This window comes from Ictalurus punctatus, chromosome 12, assembly GCF_001660625.3.
Source record: "Ictalurus punctatus breed USDA103 chromosome 12, Coco_2.0, whole genome shotgun sequence".
NCBI classification, from domain to species: domain Eukaryota; kingdom Metazoa; phylum Chordata; class Actinopteri; order Siluriformes; family Ictaluridae; genus Ictalurus; species Ictalurus punctatus.
The window spans coordinates 9,600,017-9,625,911 of record NC_030427.2 but is presented as its reverse complement, the minus strand read 5'-3'; the positions used below and the strand labels follow the sequence as shown (position 1 = coordinate 9,625,911).

The following is a 25,895-nucleotide window of genomic DNA, read 5'->3' as shown; positions in this document are numbered from 1 at the left end:
TTGGTGTGATTTATGAAAGCTTTGATGATTTGTTTTTGGTGAGGAAAAAAACATTCGTTTAGTAAATATAAACAAATTGGATAAGCAATTCAGTGCATAAGTATTTATATTAATAATTGAGCAAATCATGCTGCAGAGATGATATATTTTTTATATATATAATTTTTTCATAGACAAAAAATATACACAAATAGGAAAATGCTCTGTAAATCCGTGCATCGTTTCAACATATCCTCCAAGACATTAGGTGGCAGTGTGATTATCTACCAGCGCACTCTCGGCTCACAACGCGGTCGCGGATTGGCTCGTGTCATCTCGTCGTGTCATCTCGCGATGTTTTCTAAGTGTCGGTCAGAAACATGGCGGCGCTGTATGAGGCATACACGCTATGCGGGCTCGCGCCAGCGCAGAATTTCTCAGACTCGGGGATCCAGGGGATCGAACCAGACGGAGACGAGGACCGTGTGATCGTTACCGACTGCGCGCGCTCGGTCACCGTGTACAAGGTAATAAACACACCGCGGAAACACACACGTGGCAGCGTGGAACGCCGACCCGGCACGCGCTGCTTGCTAGCTAGCTAGCTAGCTCACTCGGCGTGTAAACACCACCCCGACCGCAGAAAGCCTCATGTTAAAGCTGTTTACTCTTTACATAAACTCATTATGGAGGGTGAAGGACACGTCTTTCACAGAGTAAAGTTAGTTTTAATAGCCTTTCGTAGGTTTAACGTTAGCTTGACTAGTTAGCTAGCTTAGTTTAGCAAACTAGCTAAGTTCTACGTCGTTTGGCTGAATCCCAGATAAGCATTAGTATGAGTTCCATACACACTGTAACACTACCAGGATTCAAACTACACCATACAGATAGATCTTCAGATCACTATAGGTATGGAGTAAAACACTGAGTCACATGGTTATAGGAAAATAATCAGCGACAGAGTGGTGTGATGCGGTCCCAGCAATTACATTAGTGATATGTGTGTGCGCGCGTGCTTGGTCTCTCTCTCTCTCTCTCACACACACACACACACCACAGCAGTTTGCCTCTTTTTAAATTAATGAATGACACAATGTGCCTTTTTTAATCCATTTTAAGTTAACCATGTACGGATGTCTGCGAAGCAAGTTAGTTCCTGTTCTCGCTTATTTTACAGCAGCTGTACACATCGACTTGTGTGTTTGTCCTCTCTCCTGAAGATAATCAGACGAGAAACTGAGAAACCGATAGAGCCCTGTCCATGAAGGCTTTATATCATATGCTTCTTTTCCACCGCAGCAACTTTCCCCAGGAACTAGGGACTTTTGGAGGAATTGAGTGTGTTTCCACCGCAGGGACCGGGGTCTGAGTTAAATTTCCGGTAAAATATTTAGTCCTCGCGAAGTCCTCTACTTGGAAGGTGGTACTTTTTCAAAAGCCAGGAACGTTGGTGCGGTCGGGCTTGGGCACTGAACATGCTGTTTTAATTGAGTGCAAGCTGCATTTTATTTCAACCACCATTTTTAAAAGTCTGCTGCGGTGCGTACGGTAACCATTGTTTATGGGAGTGGTCCTCAACCAGGGGAGGAGATCTGAAGGGGGGTGCAGATTGTTTTCAAGAAAAAAACAGAGACCGGGCATAATTTGGGTACTCAGTGTAAATAGAATAGAATGTGCATGAATGAAAAACCCCACGTTCCCTCTCCCTCTGTATTTTCTTTTTGCTGGGGAGAGGCGGAGCTTCGCCTGACTTTTATGTAGCTGTCAGTGCAGACCAGTGCTGCCAATTTAGTGACACTTTGGACAAACCGTAGCAACTTTCCAAATATCACCAGTACTGTCCTGCATGCACGGCTCTCTCTGCGTCTGCTCTGTTCAGTGAGGGGCTGAGAGCTGGAGATTGAACGATGTCCTGGATAACAAGACGCGCCCTTTGTCCCTGTTTACATCATTCATATGCGATTTTAGAACGCGAGACGAATGTAATGCAACAGGTTTTACATGTAAGATAGTCCAGGTTATTACAGCCTAGTTCTCTTGTTCAAAGTAGTTATAGTGTTCAGAAACATTTTCGATCATCCGTGTTCTATAACTGTCTGTTATATAGTTTTATCAAATTTGCGAAAAGTTATTTAGAAAAAGTACAAAAGCAAAAAAAAAAACTATATGTGAATCAAAAACAGATTGTAGATTAGGTTATATATAGATAGATTTTATATAGAATAGATAATCATTATACTTGTTCTCCTCCAATATGGGGGGGGCTTTAGTTAAAAAAAGGTTGAGAACCTTTGGTTTATTGCTATTCGAGTCAACACAATGGAGTTTCTTTAAAAAATACGACCTATAGATCGACGACAAGTTTCAGGCGTGAAGTATTTATGCCGAGGACGAAATGCAGCGGGAACTCGCTGATTAATCACGTAGTCATTTTCTTCTCCGTAGGTTGTGTAATCTGACATGTTGAACAGGTTATCGTAAAGCGATAGAATTCAGCCGCGAGTTTATTGTATATTGTTTCCATCTCGTACAACGTGACGAGTAATAACTGCTGTCCGGCCGGCTTTAACAGCTCTAGTTCGTCATGACATCACGGCTTGTGCTTTAGATGTAATGTCGTGAACGATTGAAGCACGTCATACTCCGACGTGATCAAGACAAGGATAATGTCATGTTTATTTGTTGTTGTTGTTGCGTTTCTTCAGTGATTTCAGTGCTGCTTCTGTTATTCGGTAATAACAGGACTGTGTCATGGAGCACTTGAACCAGCATTAATCCCGCTCTGTGCTGACTGTTTACAGGTTTCCGATCAGAAGCCGCTGGGCAGCTGGGCAGTGAAGCAGGGTCAGCGTGTGTCCTGTCCTGCTGTCTATAACACACAGACGAACGAATATGTGGTCGTTATAGACGAGAAGGTAAGTGTAGAGGGGCTAACGGAACACGTAGGGAATTAAACCTGGTTTGAGTGGGATGTTCTTGGAAGCGAAGCGGTGAGGAGCTACCACACCACAACGCTGATCGTTTCCCCATAACTGCGCGTCCCAGTGTGGTTTTTTTTTTGAGTTTTTTTAATGAATAATGAACGGAACATCATTCTGTTATTGATAATGTAGTTAACTTTTTATGTTGTGGATTATCCATGAGACAGGTGAGTTTGTGTTAACACTTACATCATTGCAGCTATAAACAGTTGTTCCCTTAACAGTCTGTCTTTTTTTTTTGTCTCTTTGTGACTCATTTAGGTCATCAGAGTTTGGAAAGATGAAGACGTCGGTCTCGACAAAGCCTTCAAGGCAACAGTAAGTGTGTTTCCCGCTCTAATGTCAGATATTGAACCGTATCTAGAGTGTAATAATAAGGATGTATAAGGAAGGCTTGCTTGAGTTTATGAAAATTTGCTCGTTATTCTTTTGCCTGTTCTAAACAAGCCGTGTGTGTGTGTGTGTGTCAGGTATCAGCTGAGATATACAGAGTGCATTCAGCCCCAGGGCAGACGCCGGTCGTGCTGTTTCAGCGTGGTGCTGTTCGACTCCTCGACGCGCTCCTCAGCGCTCCTCAGCAGCCCGTAGAACAGGTGCTGTCACAGGAGGAGGTCATCAGGTGAGACAAGACACAGTGTGCCTGGTTAAACTTGGTGAAAATCTCGAAAAAAAAAATTTCTTTTATAAATTCAGCTATTATCTTGTCTTGGGGCCTGTATGTAAACATCTGCTGTGTGAAATAGTTTATTCAGGACAGCACTAAATAAACAGCATGGGATTTTTATGATCGCTCTTATTTTATTAACAGTATTAAGATTTAGCGAGGGGTGTGCAAACTTTTGGGCACAACTGTGTAGTTTTGATGAAAGTGTGTTTGATATTTTCATATCGTTGTTTCATGAGGAAGCAACCCATTTGTGCACGTGTAAACACTAGGAAGTAGATGCGGTGTAAACGGGATACTTTCCTGGCCGTTAGCTCTTGCGTAACGAAACTGTAAATGCTTTTCTTCACGAGTGACATCAGAAGCGCCGAGCGATAAAGACACACGATGTGATCGCAACCTGTGTGGAGTTTTGTTTGCTTTTATTGCAGCGCATGTGAAACCTGCTGTTTGATTTGTGTGCAGGTGGAGTACAGCGGTGCGGCTGGAGCAGCGGCTCATCCTTCTTTTCAGTACAGAACAGGTACAACACGCACACACAGTCAAGTATATTCATCAGATCACAGATTAACTATTACTTTCCCCACTTACCCCAAGATGAGTCATGTGTTGCTAACTAGCTCTTCTGTTAGCGCTCTTTAATGTGTGCCTTGGATAACAATGACTACGTTTACATGGACAGCAGTAATCTAATTATTGACCTTATTATTGACCTTATTCTGAATAAGACAATATTGTGATTAAGGTGTTCACATGAGTCGCTTTTAGAATATTCCTTTCCTGTAATAGAACCGGGATCGATTAACGGCGCATGTCATTAGGTCCCCGCGCCACGCCGTCCGACGTCCCCTCCAGAATTTCACGCATCAACGTACAGTTCGTCTTCGTTATGGTACCGTATACAGTTTTGGGTGTTTTTATTTTTAATTTTACGAAAGCTTCAAGCGTAGTAGATTATTTGTCATGCTATACGTGCGGATAGACGACTGCTTGAAGCCGTGGGCTGTATTTCCCGTCTATATAGTAGCTGAGATACATGTATGTCGCCTACATATATAGTAGGTAAGTACGCGGTTTGGGACGCGACCGTGCTCTCGTTTGCCGTCAAACGGTTGAGCGCTGCCGTGTGTGATCGTGTCCTGTCGCAAAATGCGGTGAAAACTCCCACATGATGTTAATAGTGTGATTTAAGATGTGTACATGTCTGTAATGCACGTCAATAATGCGACTACAATAGGAATACTCCACGTGTTTTAATTCCATTTGTGTTTACTTCGAGTATGACTTTAGTCGGTCATCAGTAATCGCTGTTTACATGCTAGTTTCTTAATAATCGGGATAATATCGGATTATTGTTGTCCATGTAAACATACTTATTGACTGGACTTCCCTAGGATATAGACAGGTGTGTGTGTGTGTGTGTGTGTGTGTGTGTGTGTGTGTGTGTGTGTGTGTGTGTATGTGTTTCAGAAAGGAGAACACTTCCTGTATGTCCAAAGGTTCAGTCCTAACACTCTATCGAAGCACAGGTTGGAGACGGACCCCGGAGTGTCAGCTCCCCTCGGTTACACTGCAACCTTCAGAGACGGAAACATACACCTGCTGTATCTGTGTAAGTTTCCGTCCGTCGTCTTTCGTTCATCGTCACGTCCTCGCTTATTGTTAGGTGTACTCTGTCCTCCTTCCGTCTCATTTCTGTTCCATTTCACTGCCAGTGTACAATTTGTTACTCTGACAGTAGTTCACGCTCTAACATGAACTATAGATTTATATTAATGCGCTTGTTTTAAGACATTATTCCTTTTTTCTGGAGTACCAACTCGTGTACAATGGACGCTTCACATAGTCTGAGCCTAATAATAATAAACGGATTTAGACAAACGTGTTAATTGACAAAGAAAGAAATGTTTAATCATCGACGCGGTGAAGTTTTTTGTTGGGAGACGTTTATTTAATGTATATGTATGGAGTGGCCAGTGTCGTAAAGGAACTGTTATGAAATCATACATTTCAACCGTGATGAACGTAAACTATGACTTTTGAAATATAAAGCTTTGACATTTTTACGTTCAACAAAACAAAGCAGAAAAGAAATCTTTCCTACACCATGGTAGGATTTTTGTGTAGAATTTCACATACATGTATATCGTGGAAAAGTTTGGGGGGTTTTTCCGTAATTGAATTTTAAAAAAAAAAAAGTGGAACTTTCGTATATTCTGGATATATTACACGTGAAGTATTTAAATATTTCAATGTTTTTCTTAAACATTGATGATTACGGCTTCCAGCTCATGGAAATCAAAAATCCACTCTCTTAAAATATCCGAATAAAGAATTTATAATACAGAAATGTCGAGCTGAGAAGATCTCTAATCAGATAATTAACTCAAGACATCTGCAGAGGTTTCCTGAGCCTTTAATCTCTGTCTGGTTAGTACACACGACCACAATCACGGGGAAGATGGAAGTAAATTTTACCAGGAGATTTTACAGCACTTCATGCTTCCATCTGCTGACGAGCTTTATGGAGACGCTGATTTCCTTTTCCAGCAGGACTCGAACCTGCCCACAGTGCCAAAACTTCTAGTAACTGGTTTACTGACCGTGGTGTTACTGTGCTTGATCGTCCAGCCGACTCGCCTGACCCGAACCCCGTAGAGAATCTCTGAGAGACGCCAGACCCGACAATACAGACCAGCCGAAGTCCGCTATCAAAGCAACCTGGACTCCCAGAACACCTCAGCAGCGCCTCAGGCTGATCGCCTCCATGCCACGCCGCATCGATGCAGAAATTCATGCAAAAGGATTAAAGTCCAGACCGAGTGTCGAGTGAATAAATGAACATCAGAAGGTCGACATTCCTGTATTATAAATTCTTTATCCGAATATTTTGAGAGACTGCATTTTTTTATTTCCCTGAGACGTAAACCGTAATCAAGATTTAAACAAAGAAAAGGCTTGAAATATTTCACTATGTGTATTGAATCTAGAAAATATGAAAGTTCCACTTTTGGGATTAAATTACGAAAAAAATGAACTCTTCGGTGCTTCAGTAACATCCTTTTTCCATATTCATGAATTGTTTGTAACTTCAGATCGTTTCTTGATCGTTCATGGCGCTAGGTTATATTCGGTGTACGTCTGGGACGCGGCTGGAATTCGAGTGTTTAAACAAATATCCATCTTAAAATACGCATGCATCGATGTTTATGCACTAGGGATGTCGGTTATTTGATCGTTACACCCCTATTACGTAAAGGGCTAGGGCTGCATTTGGAATATACTTATTTATTAGACGGTGTGAACATTAGCAGTAATGCTCCACTGTGTTCGTGCAAGATACTCGAGAGAAGGAAAATCATAACTTTTTTTTTTTTTTTTTTTTTTTTTGAAATATTCAGTGTGTTCTTTCGATTAATTTCGCACAGTAACATTTTCTTGTCACTGGAATTTAGCTTTATTTTATTCATTTATTTATTTTTTTAAATGATTATTATTTTTGTAGCATGTGCAATCAAACCCACACCACTGTTCACCTAACAGTCTGTCTGAATTCAAACTGGCTTCCTGTTCACTTGTACGCTTACTGCGTAGGGAACAACATAATGTTGTAGGAAGAGTGAAGAGGGTCTGGTAGTTGTGTTCATTTGGAAAGTTGGCACAATATATATATATATATATATATATATATATATATATATATATATATATATATATATATATATATATATATATATATATATAAAAAAGGGAAGTATACTGTAAATGTCGTGTTTTTTTGTTTGTTTGTTTGTTTTTATAAAGTTTCCATAGACTTGTGAGTCACTGGAAGTACAGCACATTCAAATAGTAATGCAGAAATACTTCAGCTCTTCATCTGTACTAGTACTGACTGGTCCTCCTTTCCTCAGTGCGTAGCGGCGGCGTGTACGAGAGCATTCTAGTGGCTCGACCTGCAGTTTCTGCACCAGCTGAAGAAATTCAGGCTCTGCCGCGCTCTCTGCTCTTACAGCTGCCCGCTGGAGACGGAGAGCTGAGCTGTGCCTCGCTCTTGCCTCTCGACCAGGCTCACATGGCTGTCGTGGGAGTACCGCATCCATCAGCTGGACCTGGGAAAGGTACCAGACTCTCACTCTCTCTCACACACACACACTCAATATGTAGGTTTTTTTTTTAACGCAATGTTTTTCAGAGAATCGCTTAATCTAGTACGTGTTCATTGACTGTGTTCTAGATCATTGTTGTCATTTTGATCTGGTTGGTTCTTGTAGATTTCCTGTGTCTGTGGAACACACACTTTCAGACTCTACAGGCTGCCCGAGAGCTTCCAGGCAGGATATATGGCCAGGTCAGACACACCTGTACTGCGCGCGCACACACACACACACACACACACACAGTGTATACTGTGAACTATAAAGCTCTGTTCAGACTGTTCTGTTTATACACTGGTCAGTATGGTGATATAATATCAGTATCACCATAGTAAATTGTCTCAGTTTGTGGTTTGGAAATGTGTGTATCGTGATATATTTTTATAACATTTTTTCCCAATTTTTGGGATTTGTACAAACTGAAACCAGGAAGTGGCTGATTTGACGTTTTATTAAATGTTGATTCCTTTTCGTATAGTTATAGTTGTTTTTTTTGTTTGTTTTTTTTAATGGGCATTATATGAAAGTGTCGTTGACCTCACAGGTTTATTATTTTATTTATTTATGTACTGCGACGCACAAACCCTTTACACTCGGGCTGGTGTGTAGAATAATCAGGTGCACTGAAGATCTTAAATCTGAGGTGTTCTCCGGTGGCTGATGTGTGTTTCCTGTCTTGTCTGTACAGATGTGGTGTTACTCCAACAAGCTGTTCGTGTGTCACGGGAAAACGCTCTCTGTGATTCCCTTCGAGTGTCAGAAGTCATCTCTGGCCACCGCCGTGGGGAAGCTCAAACAGACCAGCGCTAACGGTACTGCACATTAGTGCCAACTCAGACTTATTGTACCAACATCGCTGTTCTTATGTCTACTCTGACGGTTTCAGAATGTAGCAGAGAAGGTTAGAACATTTTCAATTCTGAGTTACACCTCCTGCTGTCAGTTTGCACCACAACAGCTACATGAAGCTGAAGATGACACGTTGTTGTTGTTGTTATTATTATTATTATTATTATTATTATTATTATTATTATTATTATTCTGCTCGTGATGTACATAGCAACTGAGCCAGATTGTCCATTATGCAAATAAAACGCATCTAGAGCCTTAGCTAAAATAAAATGAACTTGCTAGACAAATGACTGGTGGGCTAAAATATTGACTTATTATAGTTAATAAGTGCGATTACAGCGGTAATAATAAGCTCCTGTTTGTTTTCTTTCATTTAGAAAGCAAGGGTCCAGCGCTCGTGCCGTCCTGGAATGATCTGCTTCATGGGAGTGCAATGCAGATGCAGACACACACGCAGGGGAGGAGCCGGACATTGTCTACGCGGAGGACTGTAAGACATAGTGTAGAAATCCTTCTCTCTCTCTCACGGTCTGTGTGTCTCTCTCTCTCTCACGGTCTGTCTCTCTCTCTCACGGTCTGTCTCTCTCTCTCACGGTCTCTCTCTCTCTCACGGTCTGTGTGTCTCTCTCTCTCTCACGGTCTCTCTCTCTCTCTCACGGTCTCTCTCTCACGGTCTCTCTCTCTCTCACAGTCTGTGTGTGTCTCTCTCTCTCACGGTCTGTCTCTCTCTCTCACGGTCTGTCTCTCTCTCTCACGGTCTCTCTCTCTCTCTCACGGTCTCTCTCTCTCTCACAGTCTGTGTGTGTGTCTCTCTCTCTCACAGTCTGTGTGTGTCTCTCTCTCTCACGGTCTGTGTGTGTCTCTCTCTCTCTCACGGTCTGTGTGTGTGTGTCTCTCTCACGGTCTGTGTGTGTCTGTCTCTCTCACGGTCTGTGTGTGTCTCTCTCTCTCTCACGGTCTGTGTGTGTCTCTCTCTCTCTCACGGTCTGTGTGTGTCTCTCTCTCACTCACGGTCTGTCTCTCTCTCACTCACGGTCTGTGTGTGTCTGTCTCTCTCACGGTCTGTGTGTGTCTCTCTCTCTCTCACGGTCTGTGTGTGTCTCTCTCTCTCTCACGGTCTGTGTGTGTCTCTCTCTCTCTCACGGTCTGTGTGTGTCTCTCTCTCTCTCACGGTCTGTGTGTGTCTCTCTCTCTCTCACGGTCTGTGTGTGTCTCTCTCTCTCTCACGGTCTGTGTGTGTCTCTCTCTCTCTCACGGTCTGTGTGTGTCTCTCTCTCTCTCACGGTCTGTCTCTCTCTCTCTCACGGTCTGTGTGTGTCTCTCTCTCACGGTCTGTGTGTGTCTCTCTCTCTCTCTCTCACGGTCTGTGTGTGTCTCTCTCTCTCTCTCACGGTCTGTGTGTGTCTCTCTCTCTCTCACGGTCTGTGTGTGTCTCTCTCTCACTCACGGTCTGTCTCTCTCTCACTCACGGTCTGTCTCTCTCTCACTCACGGTCTGTCTCTCTCTCTCTCACGGTCTGTGTGTGTCTCTCTCTCTCTCACGGTCTGTGTGTGTCTCTCTCTCTCTCTCACGGTCTGTGTGTGTCTCTCTCTCTCTCACGGTCTGTGTGTGTCTCTCTCTCACTCACGGTCTGTCTCTCTCTCACTCACGGTCTGTCTCTCTCTCACTCACGGTCTGTCTCTCTCTCTCTCACGGTCTGTGTGTGTCTCTCTCTCTCTCACGGTCTGTGTGTGTCTCTCTCTCTCTCACGGTCTGTGTGTGTCTCTCTCTCTCTCACGGTCTGTGTGTGTCTCTCTCACTCTCACGGTCTGTGTGTGTCTCTCTCACTCTCACGGTCTGTGTGTGTCTCTCTCTCTCTCACGGTCTGTGTGTGTCTCTCTCTCTCTCACGGTCTGTGTGTGTCTCTCTCTCTCTCACGGTCTGTGTGTGTCTCTCTCTCTCTCACGGTCTGTGTGTGTCTCTCTCTCTCTCACGGTCTGTGTGTGTCTCTCTCTCACTCACGGTCTGTGTCTCAATCTCTCTCACGGTCTGTGTCTCTCTCTCTCTCACGGTCTGTGTCTCTCTCTCTCACGGTCTGTGTCTCTCTCTCTCTCACGGTCTGTGTCTCTCTCTCTCACGGTCTGTGTCTCTCTCTCTCACGGTCTGTGTCTCTCTCTCTCACGGTCTGTGTCTCTCTCTCTCACGGTCTGTGTCTCTCTCTCTCACGGTCTGTGTCTCTCTCTCTCTCTCACGGTCTGTGTCTCTCTCTCTCTCTCACGGTCTGTGTCTCTCTCTCTCACGGTCTGTGTCTCTCTCTCTCACGGTCTGTGTCTCTCTCTCTCACGGTCTGTCTCTCTCTCACGGTCTGTCTCTCTCTCACGGTCTCTCTCACGGTCTGTCTCTCTCTCACGGTCTCTCTCACGGTCTGTGTCTCTCTCTCTCACGGTCTGTGTCTCTCTCTCTCACGGTCTGTGTCTCTCTCTCTCACGGTCTGTGTCTCTCTCTCTCACGGTCTGTGTCTCTCTCTCTCACGGTCTGTGTCTCTCTCTCTCTCACGGTCTGTGTCTCTCTCTCTCACGGTCTGTCTCTCTCTCACGGTCTCTCTCACGGTCTGTCTCTCTCTCACGGTCTCTCTCACGGTCTGTGTCTCTCTCTCTCACGGTCTGTGTCTCTCTCTCTCACGGTCTGTGTCTCTCTCTCTCTCACGGTCTGTGTCTCTCTCTCTCTCACGGTCTGTGTCTCTCTCTCTCACGGTCTGTCTCTCTCTCACGGTCTGTCTCTCTCTCACGGTCTGTCTCTCTCTCACGGTCTGTCTCTCTCTCACGGTCTGTCTCTCTCTCACGGTCTGTCTCTCTCACGGTCTATCTCTCTCTCACGGTCTCTCTCACGGTCTCTCTCACGGTCTGTGTCTCTCTCTCTCACGGTCTGTGTCTCTCTCTCTCTCACGGTCTGTGTCTCTCTCTCTCTCACGGTCTGTGTCTCTCTCTCTCTCACGGTCTGTGTCTCTCTCTCTCTCACGGTCTGTGTCTCTCTCTCTCACGGTCTGTGTGTCTCTCTCTCTCACGGTCTGTGTCTCTCTCTCTCTCACGGTCTGTCTGTCTCTCTCTCACGGTCTGTCTCTCTCTCACGGTCTGTCTCTCTCTCACGGTCTCTCTCACGGTCTGTCTCTCTCTCACGGTCTCTCTCACGGTCTGTCTCTCTCTCACGGTCTCTCTCACGGTCTGTCTCTCTCACGGTCTGTCTCTCTCTCACGGTCTCTCTCACGGTCTGTGTCTCTCTCTCTCTCACGGTCTGTGTCTCTCTCTCTCTCACGGTCTGTGTCTCTCTCTCACGGTCTGTGTCTCTCTCTCTCTCACGGTCTCTCTCACGGTCTGTCTCTCTCTCACGGTCTCTCTCACGGTCTGTCTCTCTCTCACGGTCTCTCTCACGGTCTGTCTCTCTCTCACGGTCTCTCTCACGGTCTGTCTCTCTCTCTCTCTCACGGTCTGTGTCTCTCTCTCACGGTCTGTGTCTCTCTCTCTCTCACGGTCTGTGTCTCTCTCTCTCTCACGGTCTGTGTCTCTCTCTCTCTCTCTCTCACGGTCTGTGTCTCTCTCTCTCTCACGGTCTGTGTCTCTCTCTCTCTCTCACGGTCTGTGTCTCTCTCTCTCTCACGGTCTGTGTCTCTCTCTCTCACGGTCTGTGTCTCTCTCTCTCACGGTCTGTGTCTCTCTCTCTCTCTCACGGTCTGTGTCTCTCTCTCTCTCTCTCACGGTCTGTGTCTCTCTCTCTCTCTCTCACGGTCTGTGTCTCTCTCTCTCTCTCTCACGGTCTGTGTCTCTCTCTCTCTCTCTCACGGTCTGTGTCTCTCTCTCTCTCTCTCACGGTCTGTGTCTCTCTCTCTCTCTCTCACGGTCTGTGTCTCTCTCTCTCTCACGGTCTGTGTCTCTCTCTCTCTCACGGTCTGTGTCTCTCTCTCTCTCACGGTCTGTGTCTCTCTCTCTCTCACGGTCTGTGTCTCTCTCTCTCTCACGGTCTGTGTCTCTCTCTCTCTCACGGTCTGTGTCTCTCTCTCTCTCACGGTCTGTGTCTCTCTCTCTCACGGTCTGTGTCTCTCTCTCTCTCTCTCACGGTCTGTGTCTCTCTCTCTCACGGTCTGTGTCTCTCTCTCTCTCACGGTCTGTGTCTCTCTCTCTCTCACGGTCTGTGTCTCTCTCTCTCTCACGGTCTGTGTCTCTCTCTCTCTCACGGTCTGTGTCTCTCTCTCTCTCACGGTCTGTGTCTCTCTCTCTCTCACGGTCTGTGTCTCTCTCTCTCTCACGGTCTGTGTCTCTCTCTCTCTCACGGTCTGTGTCTCTCTCTCTCTCACGGTCTGTGTCTCTCTCTCTCTCTCACGGTCTGTGTCTCTCTCTCTCACGGTCTGTATCTCTCTCTCTCACGGTCTGTGTCTCTCTCACGGTCTGTGTCTCTCTCACGGTCTGTGTCTCTCTCTCTCTCACGGTCTGTGTCTCTCTCTCTCTCACGGTCTGTATCTCTCTCTCTCACGGTCTGTCTCTCGGTCTGTGTCTCTCTCACGGTCTCTCTCACGGTCTGTGTCTCTCTCTCTCACGGTCTGTGTCTCTCTCACGGTCTGTGTCTCTCTCACGGTCTGTGTCTCTCTCTCTCTCACGGTCTGTGTCTCTCTCTCTCTCACGGTCTGTATCTCTCTCTCTCACGGTCTGTCTCTCGGTCTGTGTCTCTCTCACGGTCTCTCTCACGGTCTGTGTCTCTCTCTCTCTCACGGTCTGTGTGTCTCTCTCTCTCACGGTCTGTGTCTCTCTCTCTCTCACGGTCTGTGTGTCTCTCTCTCTCACGGTCTGTGTGTCTCTCTCTCACGGTCTGTCTCTCGGTCTGTGTCTCTCTCACGGTCTCTCTCACGGTCTGTGTCTCTCTCTCTCTCACGGTCTGTGTCTCTCTCTCTCTCACGGTCTGTGTCTCTCTCTCTCTCACGGTCTGTGTGTCTCTCTCTCACGGTCTGTGTCTCTCTCACGGTCTGTGTCTCTCTCACGGTCTGTGTCTCTCTCTCTCTCACGGTCTGTGTCTCTCTCTCTCTCACGGTCTGTATCTCTCTCTCTCACGGTCTGTCTCTCGGTCTGTGTCTCTCTCACGGTCTCTCTCACGGTCTGTGTCTCTCTCTCTCTCACGGTCTGTGTGTCTCTCTCTCTCACGGTCTGTGTCTCTCTCTCTCTCACGGTCTGTGTGTCTCTCTCTCTCACGGTCTGTGTGTCTCTCTCTCACGGTCTGTCTCTCGGTCTGTGTCTCTCTCACGGTCTCTCTCACGGTCTGTGTCTCTCTCTCTCTCACGGTCTGTGTCTCTCTCTCTCTCACGGTCTGTGTCTCTCTCTCTCTCACGGTCTGTGTGTCTCTCTCTCTCACGGTCTGTGTGTCTCTCTCTCACGGTCTGTGTGTCTCTCTCTCACGGTCTGTGTCTCTCTCTCTCACGGTCTGTGTCTCTCTCTCTCTCACGGTCTGTGTCTCTCTCTCTCTCACGGTCTGTGTCTCTCTCTCTCACGGTCTGTGTCTCTCACGGTCTGTGTCTCTCACGGTCTGTGTCTCTCTCTCTCTCTCACGGTCTGTGTCTCTCTCTCTCACGGTCTGTGTCTCTCTCTCTCACGGTCTGTGTCTCTCTCTCTCACGGTCTGTGTCTCTCTCTCTCACGGTCTGTGTCTCTCTCTCTCACGGTCTGTGTCTCTCTCTCTCTCTCACGGTCTGTGTCTCTCTCTCTCTCACGGTCTGTGTCTCTCTCTCTCTCACGGTCTGTGTCTCTCTCTCTCACGGTCTGTGTCTCTCTCTCACGGTCTGTGTCTCTCTCTCTCTCACGGTCTGTGTCTCTCTCTCTCACGGTCGGTCTGTCTCTCACGGTCTGTGTGTCTCTCTCTCTCTCACGGTCTGTGTGTCTCTCTCTCTCACGGTCTGTCTCTCTCACGGTCTGTGTCTCTCTCTCTCACGGTCTGTGTCTCTCTCTCTCTCTCACGGTCTGTGTCTCTCTCTCTCTCACGGTCTGTGTCTCTCTCTCTCTCACGGTCTGTGTCTCTCTCTCTCACGGTCTGTGTCTCTCTCTCTCACGGTCTGTGTCTCTCTCTCTCACGGTCTGTGTCTCTCTCTCTCTCACGGTCTGTGTCTCTCTCTCTCACGGTCGGTCTGTCTCTCACGGTCTGTGTGTCTCTCTCTCTCTCACGGTCTGTGTGTCTCTCTCTCTCACGGTCTGTCTCTCTCACGGTCTGTGTCTCTCTCTCTCTCTCACGGTCTGTGTCTCTCTCTCTCACGGTCTGTGTGTCTCTCTCTCACGGTCTGTGTGTCTCTCTCTCACGGTCTGTGTGTCTCTCTCTCACGGTCTGTGTGTCTCTCTCTCACGGTCTGTGTCTCTCTCTCACGGTCGGTCTCTCTCTCACGGTCGGTCTCTCTCTCACGGTCTGTGTCTCTCTCTCTCACGGTCTGTGTCTCTCTCTCTCACGGTCTGTGTCTCTCTCTCACGGTCTGTGTCTCTCTCTCACGGTCGGTCTCTCTCTCACGGTCTGTGTCTCTCTCTCACGGTCTGTGTGTCTCTCTCTCACGGTCTGTGTGTCTCTCTCTCACGGTCTGTGTGTCTCTCTCTCACGGTCTGTGTGTCTCTCTCTCACGGTCTGTGTGTCTCTCTCTCACGGTCTGTGTGTCTCTCTCACGGTCTGTGTGTCTCTCTCTCACGGTCTGTGTGTCTCTCTCTCACGGTCTGTGTGTCTCTCTCTCACGGTCTGTGTGTCTCTCTCTCACGGTCTGTGTCTCTCTCTCTCTCACGGTCTGTGTCTCTCTCACGGTCTGTGTCTCTCTCACGGTCTGTGTCTCTCTCACGGTCTGTGTCTCTCTCTCTCTCACGGTCTGTGTCTCTCTCTCTCTCACGGTCTGTGTCTCTCTCTCTCTCACGGTCTGTGTCTCTCTCTCTCTCACGGTCTGTGTCTCTCTCTCTCTCTCACGGTCTGTGTCTCTCTCTCTCTCTCACGGTCTGTGTCTCTCTCTCTCACGGCCTGTGTGTCTCTCTCTCTCACGGCCTGTGTGTCTCTCTCTCTCACGGCCTGTGTGTCTCTCTCTCTCACGGCCTGTGTGTCTCTCTCTCTCACGGCCTGTGTCTCTCTCTCTCTCACGGTCTGTGTCTCTCTCTCTCACGGTCTGTGTCTCTCTCTCTCACGGTCTGTGTCTCTCTCTCTCACGGTCTGGGTCGGTCTGTCTCTCACGGTCTGTCTGTCTCTCACGGTCTGTCTGTCTCTCTCTCTCTCACGGTCTGTGTGTCTCTCTCTCTCACGGTCTGTGTGTCTCTCTCTCACGGTCTGTCTCTCTCACGGTCTCTCTCTCACGGTCTGTGTCTCTCTCTCTCTCACGGTCTGTGTGTCTCTCTCTCTCTCACGGTCTGTGTCTCTCTCTCTCACGGTCGGTCTGTCTCTCACGGTCTGTGTGTCTCTCTCTCTCTCACGGTCGGTGTGTCTCTCTCTCTCACGGTCGGTGTGTCTCTCTCTCTCTCACGGTCTGTGTGTCTCTCTCTCTCACGGTCTGTGTCTCTCTCTCTCACGGTCGGTCTGTCTCTCACGGTCTGTGTGTCTCTCTCTCTCTCACGGTCTGTGTGTCTCTCTCTCTCTTACGGTCTGTGTGTCTCTCTCTCTCTCACGGTCTCTCTCTCACGGTCTGTGTCTCTCTCTCTCTCACGGTCTGTGTGTGTCTCTCACGGTCTGTGTGTCTCTCTCTCACGGTCTGTGTCTCTCTCTCTCACGGTCGGTCTGTCTCTCACGGTCTGTCTGTCTCTCTCTCTCTCACGGTCTGTGTGTCTCTCTCTCTCACGGTCTGTGTGTCTCTCTCTCACGGTCTGTCTCTCTCACGGTCTCTCTCTCACGGTCTGTGTCTCTCTCTCTCTCACGGTCTGTGTGTCTCTCTCTCTCTCTCACGGTCTGTGTGTCTCTCTCTCTCACGGTCTGTGTCTCTCTCTCTCACGGTCGGTCTGTCTCTCACGGTCTGTGTGTCTCTCTCTCTCTCTCTCACGGTCTGTGTCTCTCTCTCTCACGGTCGGTCTGTCTCTCACGGTCTGTGTGTCTCTCTCTCTCTCACGGTCTGTGTCTCTCTCTCTCACGGTCGGTCTGTCTCTCACGGTCTGTGTGTCTCTCTCTCTCTCTCTCACGGTCTGTGTGTCTCTCTCTCTCTCACGGTCTGTGTGTCTCTCTCTCTCACGGTCTGTGTGTCTCTCTCTCACGGTCTGTCTCTCTCACGGTCTCTCTCTCACGGTCTGTGTCTCTCTCTCACGGTCTGTGTGTGTCTCTCACGGTCTGTGTCTCTCTCTCTCACGGTCGGTCTCTCTCTCACGGTCGGTCTCTCTCTCACGGTCTGTGTGTCTCTCTCTCTCACGGTCTGTGTGTCTCTCTCTCTCACGGTCTGTGTGTCTCTCTCTCACGGTCTGTGTGTCTCTCTCTCTCACGGTCTGTCTCTCTCACGGTCTCTCTCTCACGGTCTGTCTCTCACGGTCTGTCTCTCACGGTCTGTGTGTGTCTCTCACGGTCTGTGTGTCTCTCTCTCACGGTCTGTGTGTCTCTCTCTCACGGTCTGTGTGTCTCTCTCTCACGGTCTGTGTGTCTCTCTCTCACGGTCTGTGTGTCTCTCTCTCACGGTCTGTGTGTCTCTCTCTCTCACGGTCTGTGTGTCTCTCTCTCTCACGGTCTGTGTGTCTCTCTCTCTCACGGTCTGTGTGTCTCTCTCTCTCACGGTCTGTGTCTCTCTCTCTCTCACGGTCTGTGTCTCTCTCTCTCTCACGGTCTGTGTCTCTCTCTCTCTCACGGTCTGTGTCTCTCTCTCTCTCACGGTCTGTGTCTCTCTCTCTCTCACGGTCTGTGTCTCTCTCTCTCTCACGGTCTGTGTCTCTCTCTCTCTCACGGTCTGTGTCTCTCTCTCTCACGGTCTGTGTCTCTCTCTCTCACGGTCTGTGTGTGTCTCTCTCTCTCACGGTCTGTGTGTCTCTCTCTCTCTCACGGTCGGTCTGTCTCTCTCTCACGGTCGGTCTGTCTCTCTCTCTCTCACGGTCTGTGTGTCTCTCTCACGGTCTGTGTCTCTCTCTCTCTCACGGTCTGTGTCTCTCTCTCTCACGGTCGGTCTGTCTCTCACGGTCTGTCTGTCTCTCTCTCTCTCACGGTCTGTGTGTCTCTCTCTCTCACGGTCTGTGTGTCTCTCTCTCTCACGGTCTGTCTCTCTCACGGTCTCTCTCTCACGGTCTGTGTCTCTCTCTCTCTCACGGTCTGTGTGTCTCTCTCTCTCACGGTCTGTGTGTCTCTCTCTCTCTCACGGTCTGTGTGTCTCTCTCTCTCTCACGGTCTGTGTGTCTCTCTCTCTCACGGTCTGTGTGTCTCTCTCTCACGGTCTGTCTCTCTCACGGTCTCTCTCTCACGGTCTGTGTCTCTCTCTCTCTCACGGTCTGTGTGTGTCTCTCACGGTCTGTGTGTCTCTCTCTCACGGTCTGTGTCTCTCTCTCTCACGGTCGGTCTGTCTCTCACGGTCTGTGTGTCTCTCTCTCTCTCACGGTCTGTGTGTCTCTCTCTCTCACGGTCTGTGTGTCTCTCTCTCACGGTCTGTCTCTCTCACGGTCTCTCTCTCACGGTCTGTGTCTCTCTCTCTCTCACGGTCTGTGTGTGTCTCTCACGGTCTGTGTCTCTCTCTCTCACGGTCGGTCTCTCTCTCACGGTCTGTGTGTCTCTCTCTCTCACGGTCTGTGTGTCTCTCTCTCTCACGGTCTGTGTGTCTCTCTCTCTCACGGTCTGTGTGTCTCTCTCTCTCACGGTCTGTGTGTCTCTCTCTCACGGTCTGTCTCTCTCACGGTCTCTCTCTCACGGTCTGTGTCTCTCTCTCTCTCACGGTCTGTGTGTGTCTCTCACGGTCTGTGTGTGTCTCTCACGGTCTGTGTGTCTCTCTCTCACGGTCTGTGTGTCTCTCTCTCACGGTCTGTGTGTCTCTCTCTCACGGTCTGTGTGTCTCTCTCTCACGGTCTGTGTGTCTCTCTCTCTCTCTCACGGTCTGTGTGTCTCTCTCTCTCTCTCACGGTCTGTGTGTCTCTCTCTCACGGTCTGTGTGTCTCTCTCTCTCTCTCTCTCTCTCTCTCTCTCACGGTCGGTCTCTCTCACGGTCGGTCTCTCTCACGGTCGGTCTCTCTCACGGTCTGTGTCTCTCTCTCTCACGGTCTGTCTCTCACGGTCTGTGTGTCTCTCTCTCATGGTCTGTGTGTGTCTCTCTCTCTCTCTCACGGTCTGTGTGTGTCTCTCTCTCGCGGTCTGTGTGTCTCTCTCTCGCGGTCTGTGTGTCTCTCTCTCGCGGTCTGTGTGTCTCTCTCTCTCTCACGGTCTGTGTGTCTCTCTCTCTCTCACGGTCTGTGTGTCTGTCTCTCTCTCTCACGGTCTGTCTCTCTCTCACGGTCTCTCTCTCTCTCTCACGGTCTCTCTCTCTCACGGTCTGTGTCTCTCTCTCTCTCTCACAGTCTCTCTCTCACGGTCTCTCTCTCTCTCACGGTCTCTCTCTCTCTCACGGTCTGTGTCTCTCTCTCTCTCTCACAGTCTCTCTCTCACGGTCTCTCTCTCTCTCACGGTCTGTGTGTCTCTCTCTCTCACGGTCTGTGTGTCTCTCTCTCTCACGATCTGTGTCTCTCTCTCTCACGATCTGTGTCTCTCTCTCTCACGATCTGTGTCTCTCTCTCTCACGATCTGTGTCTCTCTCTCTCTCGGTCTCTCTCTCTCACGGTCTCTCTCTCTCACGGTCTCTCTCTCTCACGGTCTGTCTTTCTCTCACGGTCTGTCTTTCTCTCTCTCTCTCTGTCTCTCTCTCTGTCTCCCTCTCTCTGTGTCTGTCTCTCTCTCTGTCTGTTTCTCTCTCTCTGTCAATCACGTTGTCACCGATTCAAAGTGATACTGAATGAAAACAGAACACTCAAAGTAAATATATTTTTTGTTTTATTATATATTATAGTTTACAAAATAAACAGTACTGACCGTACCATGAAAATGTATTGTACTTTTTAAAAATAAAATTAATATGAAAATGTATATTAACTATTAATAAATATTAAAGTAAATTAAAGATTTACATCCAAACTGAACCAACAAGTAACATTCCAAATAAATATATAATAATGAACATCTCCAAAACTAATTTAAAAAATAACCACTTCAAATAAGACGACAAAAATTTGTCAGTGACAGTTTTATTTAGTCTCTAGTGGCCGCTCTCGTACTGTATAATGACAGCGGACCATTGTCAGCCGCTTCGCAACCGAGGAAAACTGTCAGTGTGGATAGTTTTTTTTGCCGATACCTGACAGTTCCTGCAATCATTTATCGGTGCTGATTAATTGGCAGAACCGGTCGATTGGTCGGCCTCTACGCTCATGTATGTAAAAGAGCGCCGATAGCACTTTCCTCTGAGTGTGTTTTGCAGCTCTGCTGTGCAGCAGTTTGTGATTGGTCGGCTTCATGTGTATCAGAGGAGGCGTGTTATTGGGCAGAGTTGCCAGGTGGGGGTGAATTGGTCTATTCCTGTGATGAATTAATTTCTGATTCTCTACTTCCTCTGTAGAAGGCAAGCTCAAAGAACCAGTCATGCCTGACAGTCGAGCAGCTTGTGGAGGACATCAAGGTAATGTTCATCTGATACAGTAACTAATGAAAGTTTCTGAAAGATAAATCCATGATACTTATTGTATTCAAGGCATAAATAATACACCAGTTTTCAGATTTGGCCTTAAGCCTAGTGCTGCATTGGACTGCATCCATATCGAGCGTATACTTGAGCTCTTGTCCTGCTCGCCTGGCCGCGTGTGGGCCTGTAACACGTCCGTGTCCGTGTTATAGGTGTGCAGCGTGCAGGAGGTGGAGAGACGGATGCAGGAGTTTCTCAGTGGAGCGGAGCAGGAAGTGTTGCATCTCGTGGCCGGGAGACTGGCGTGTGAACTGGTGGCGCGGTGTCGAGCAGAACCAGGGTTCTACCCACACGCTGCCCTACTGCAGCTGGTCGACACACACTACCTGTGCCACAGGTGAGAATGAGTGGCAGAGAAGACCCCCCCCCCCCCTTTCCCCAGACACTTTTAATTCATGGTTACTTTGTTCTTTTAAATATTGTTGGATGTGGCAAGTTCTGCTCATCACAGCACGGACCACGTCTTTTGTTTTTGTGTAGCGTGTGTCCTGACCTGCTGATGCTGGCTTTAGAGAAAAGCGACTTCTGCCTTTGCCAGTTCTGCCTGCAGCTCTTCCCTGATATTCCTGAAGCTGTTACCTGTGCCTGTCTCAAAACGATCCTTAGGTGAGTCACCATCCATGGTTTTTTTTTTCCCACCACCCAAGTCATTTGTGTAATCCATAACTGCGTATGAGGTGATCTGCAGTCGCCTTAAAAACAGAAGCTAGTCAGATTCATTATATATTAGTGTTGTGAAGCATGGCTGTGGTAGCATCATGTTGAGCGTTACCCTCAGCCTCTCGGTTGCCTTTTTTTCACCCCTGACTTTCAGTGGACGGCCTACTCCACTATGTTTTTTCTTTCCTGTTTTTAATATTGTCAGCATGGTCTGACATACCTAATCAGAATCAATATTTTTACACCAAATCAGACACATTATTTTTATTATTAATACCTTAAGAAAGCCGAACGGAAAGCACAAAGGTACAAAGCAGCGCACAAATGTTGCGGGACAGGTGCAAGGTTAACACGTACAAGACTTTAGACTTTTAAATCGTACCTTTTGTTTTATTTCTGTCACTATTGTACAGCTGCTTGGGGGGTTTATTTATTTATTTGTTTGTTTATTTTAACCACGCTTCATATGTTGCCACATTGTACACGGGAATTTGCGTTTTATTTCTTTAGACTCGAAAACAACTCTGTAATTTCATACATCATTCGAGTTCATCTCATCAGTTCACTTGCGGTATCGTGGATTAATGCTGTTGAAACGTCGCTGCTGCCTACCGGATGTATTTTGAACTGCAGTAACGAACATACTTATTATTCACTCATTCGTTCATTTTCATTCCGCTTTTCCTGTGAGATATAATCTCTCCCGCGGGTCCTGGGTCTGTCCCGAGGTTTCTGTTCAGTGGTATGGGCCTGATGCACATGTAGTGGAAGCTGATCCGATCTTTTTCTCTCTCTCTCTCTCTCTCCAGTGTTCCAGACACGGAATTGGAGCACATGGATCTGGAGGCAGACAGTCTGCTCTTCATGAAGTCTCTCACTCAGAGCCCTGACTCAGACCAGCACAATGGCTTCGGTCCTCCCAATGCGGATGAGGAAAGCTGTGACGTTCCCTCGGAAACCCCGGCTCTCGACTCCAAACCCCGCAGTGACACAGCTCTGAATATGAGCTGTCCTGTGGGACTACACAAAGGGGCACTACTGTATCCTGACCACAGTGGCACACCTTTTACGCCTTCATTCACTTCATGTGGAGGGTGGGGTGTTTGCAGGGATGGGGGATGACGTTATATTTATTTATTTATATACACACACACAGAGATAGATGGAGAGAGATTGGATTATGTGCATTTAATTAGACATTCTTGTGTGGACATGATAATCAAGAACAGCGAAAATGACTGTGATACTAGAATCTTAGCGCGTGCACTTATTTCAAAAGTGAGATGGAGCAAAACGTAGCAACATGGACTTAAAATTGTAAATGCACAACGTCTTTCCTTGACTTGTTTGTTAGAAACGAGATTTTGCAGACGGCATACAGCGACAATCTTCTCCTTCCCCATATAAAGGACCTCAGCGTGGCACAGGTTATAGTAAGTACACGAACCCGATTGTGCTTTTATATGCAGCGCTTAATGAATCGTGATGTGACCCAAAATAACTGGTGTGAGATTTGAGATGCTAAACTGAGCCAAAGTACAGAGCTGTAGTGCTCCAGAAGTGCCATGTGTTCTGGTATTTGGACCAAATTAGTTAATTGTATAAATAAATCTGATCATGTATTGAGCGTCAGCTTTGTGGTGTTCATGCTCTGGTCATTTTTGCAATTTCTACTCACACTTTATAAATGTTGGCACTTTTTTTTTTCTTTCTTTTTTTCTTTTCTGGTGCTGTATTTTTGCTTTACAAGTATGTTTTCAGCGCTACACACTAGAGGTCGTCCGATTAGTGGATTTTACCGATACGATAACTAAGTTGGGCAGTACGTGACGATAACCGATTAATCAACCGATCGTTTATAAAATCGATACTGAATGGAAACATAACATTTAAAAGTAAAGTATTGCTCAACTTTATTACAAAAATAAACAGTACTGATTGTACCATGAAAATTTACTGTACATTTTTTTTAAATGAGAAATTATTAATATATGAACTGTTAGTAAATATTAAAGTAAATAAGAGATATATATATACATCCAAACTGAACCAAAAAGTATCACTGCAAATAACACACAAAAATACAGACATCCAAACTGAATTAATTAAAAAAACACTTCAAATAACAACAAAATGAGTCAGTGATGGTTTTTATTTCGCCTCTAGAGGCCGCTCTCGTACTGTATAATGACAGCGGACCCTTCTCAGCCGCTCCACAGGGGACGCAGCCGGAAAAACAATTGGTGTGAATTTTTCACGATAACCGACAGTTCCAGCAATTTGTTATCGATGCTGATTAACACACACCCCTCTCTTTTTTTCCTTTTCTTTCTTTTTTTTTTTTTTGATTTCTAGTTTGCAGTGTGAAACCAAACCAAATAGCAAAAGAACAAAAAGTGAATTCAATTCAAAAAGTCAATTTTGCAAACGGAGTATTAGGTGTGAAAAGACCCTAAAGCAATTCCCGTGTGCGTGTTTTGTTTTTGGCGCTGCGTTAATAAGTCTCTGTGTGTTCAGCTCTTCCTGCAGTACCTGAGGTTCCTGTACCTGAAATATTCTCAAGACGCTCACTCTCAGATCCGCACCTTACGAATGCCAGCCGTAAATCAGGTCTGATTTGCTTCAGTTTCTTTCAACTCGTCGTATTAAACTTAATCAAATTGTGGGTGTTTTTTTTTTTTTTTTATTAAAATCTTATAAATGAGAGAGTAATTCATTATTATTGTCAGCTGTAGGACTGAAGTCACTGTTGTGCAGTGTCTTTCTTAGCAGTTGATTTTTTTTTTTTCTCCCTACATTCCCCTTAATATACATTATCCCATATTTATGAGTAATTATTATATATGTTTCACTACAACTACCTCTGCTCGATGTTGCACAGCATTGTATCGCACATACAGCTGCACTTTATTCATCATATAGTCCAAACCTTTATATCCCTAATACTACATTTTCTATTTTTCTTCTTCTACGTCTATGCTAGTAAATTCTGTTTAATTTAAATTCTGTGTTCATGTCCCCGGACAGTCGTAAAAAGCATTTCACTGCACGTTGTACTGTTTATGGTTTTGTCTGAGAGCACTGAAATTTGAATTATTACATTCATTAAATCACGATGTTACATTGAGTAATTAAAGGGAACGTTCTAACTCAAGATGTATTTAAAAAAAAAAAAAAAAAAAAAGCCAGCATAACAGATTCCTAATAAATCTTGTATTAAAAAGTGTAAGTCAGTCTTGTTCGTCCTGAGCAGAGAGAATTTATTTATTCATCAGGTTTTGAACTCATTGCAAGTGAACAATTTGAACTGCTTGTTAAGGCATTTAATATTCACACGTGTTTAACTTCTTATTCTTGTAGGTTTTGGATTGGGTTTGCTTGTTGCTCGATGCTCACTTCGCAGTCCTGGTTTTGGCTTCTGAAGCTAAGAGCTTGCTCTTCAGCCTTCACAAGTTTGTGAGATCACAGGTAAGTCCTCCATTTCCCACAACCCTTAAAATATATATATATTGTATGTATATATATATATATATATATATATATATATATATATATATATATTGTGTATATATTTTATTTATTTATTTTTTTTTATAAAGTAATAAACCTGTTTAGAGTTTTCCAGACGGCGTTTGCGCTCATTCTAATGTTATCGAAGAAAAAGAGACTCTTGTATGACGGACGCTCCGCGTAAACAGATTGAAAAGTGTGTGTGATTGTTGATATGGTGACGTTTTCTGTGAGATGTCTTACCATTTAGCATTTACAGAAAGAGTCTGCAACAAAGTGTCAGCACTTTTATAAAAGGCAGAGCTGAAGCTGTAATCTCATTTTCCCTTTAAGCTGCCAATAACACGACTTTTTATTAACTGGTAACAATTCAAAATATTCTGTGTTTACGTCCAAATCTTGTTTTTTGGGGTTTTTTTCTTTTCATCTTTAGGTGAGGTTGTACTCTGAACTGGGGAAAATCAAAGGAAGCCTGGAAGCACTCACAAAATACAACCAGTCCCAAGACATGGGCCAGTATTCGATAGAGGTGCTTGAGTTCTTTTAGTCGACATGTACAGATGCTTTTTAATAAAACCCGGATAATGACCCACAACGAGTGTCTGGTTTTGTCTTGGTTGATTTTGTAGTTTTATTTTATTAGATACAATTATTCCAGTCGGTTTAATGCTATGCAAAAATATTTAAGGTTGTCTTGAAAAACAATTGTTTATAGACAGCCAGGCTTTTATTTATATATATATATATATATATATATATATATATATATATATATATATATATATATATATATATATATATATATATATATATATATATATATATATATATATAAAAGAGAGAGAAGTATTTTATACAGAATTATAATTTTGTTGTCAAAAGCATTTTCTTGTCAGACGGAGGAGTACTGTAACAAATTCTCGAGCATAAAAGCAGCAGATCTGGTTGATTTTATGGTTTGTTTGTTTTTGCCACTATCCCTTTAATGCCACAATAAGGACTATTATTATTGTATTAGCTCTGTATATGATATATTTTGTGCTGTTAAAGCCCTGAAGATAGAAATCAGCAGTTTCTGAATAAGTCAAACCAGCCCATCTGGCTCCTACAACCATGCCACGGTTGAAGTCCCAGAGATCATATACAGTATTTTCCCCATTCTGATGTTTGATATGAAAATTAACTGAAGTTCTTCACCTGTATCTGTATGATTTTATGCATTGTGCTGCTCCCACATGATTGGCTGATTAGGTAACTGCATAAATGTGCAGGTGTACCGGCGTTCCTATTAAATTGTCCGGTGAGTGTATATAAATAAAAAGGAGGGGGTAATACATTACAGTGGGAAAATTTGAGCGAAAGGTACAATTACTCGATTTGTGATAAGTTATATACGACAGCTTGGTCTTT

At 45.8% G+C, this 25,895-nt stretch overlaps 1 protein-coding gene across 1 annotated transcript; it reads left to right on the top strand.

Moving 5' to 3' along the window:
- The first annotated feature begins 335 nt into the window (after positions 1–335).
- nol11 (nucleolar protein 11) lies at positions 336–25,080 on the top strand. The gene is made up of 18 exons (XM_017482151.2): positions 336–506; positions 2,781–2,894; positions 3,222–3,278; positions 3,431–3,579; positions 4,090–4,147; positions 5,095–5,236; positions 7,536–7,742; positions 7,896–7,972; positions 8,467–8,590; positions 9,008–9,120; positions 20,193–20,252; positions 20,468–20,652; positions 20,796–20,921; positions 21,785–22,015; positions 22,330–22,408; positions 23,493–23,585; positions 24,336–24,443; positions 24,919–25,080. Exons 1-18 carry the CDS (start codon positions 360–362, stop codon positions 25,030–25,032), a joined length of 2,184 nt encoding a protein of 727 aa, XP_017337640.1. The 5' UTR covers positions 336–359; the 3' UTR covers positions 25,033–25,080.
- Positions 25,081–25,895: the final 815 nt, after the last annotated feature.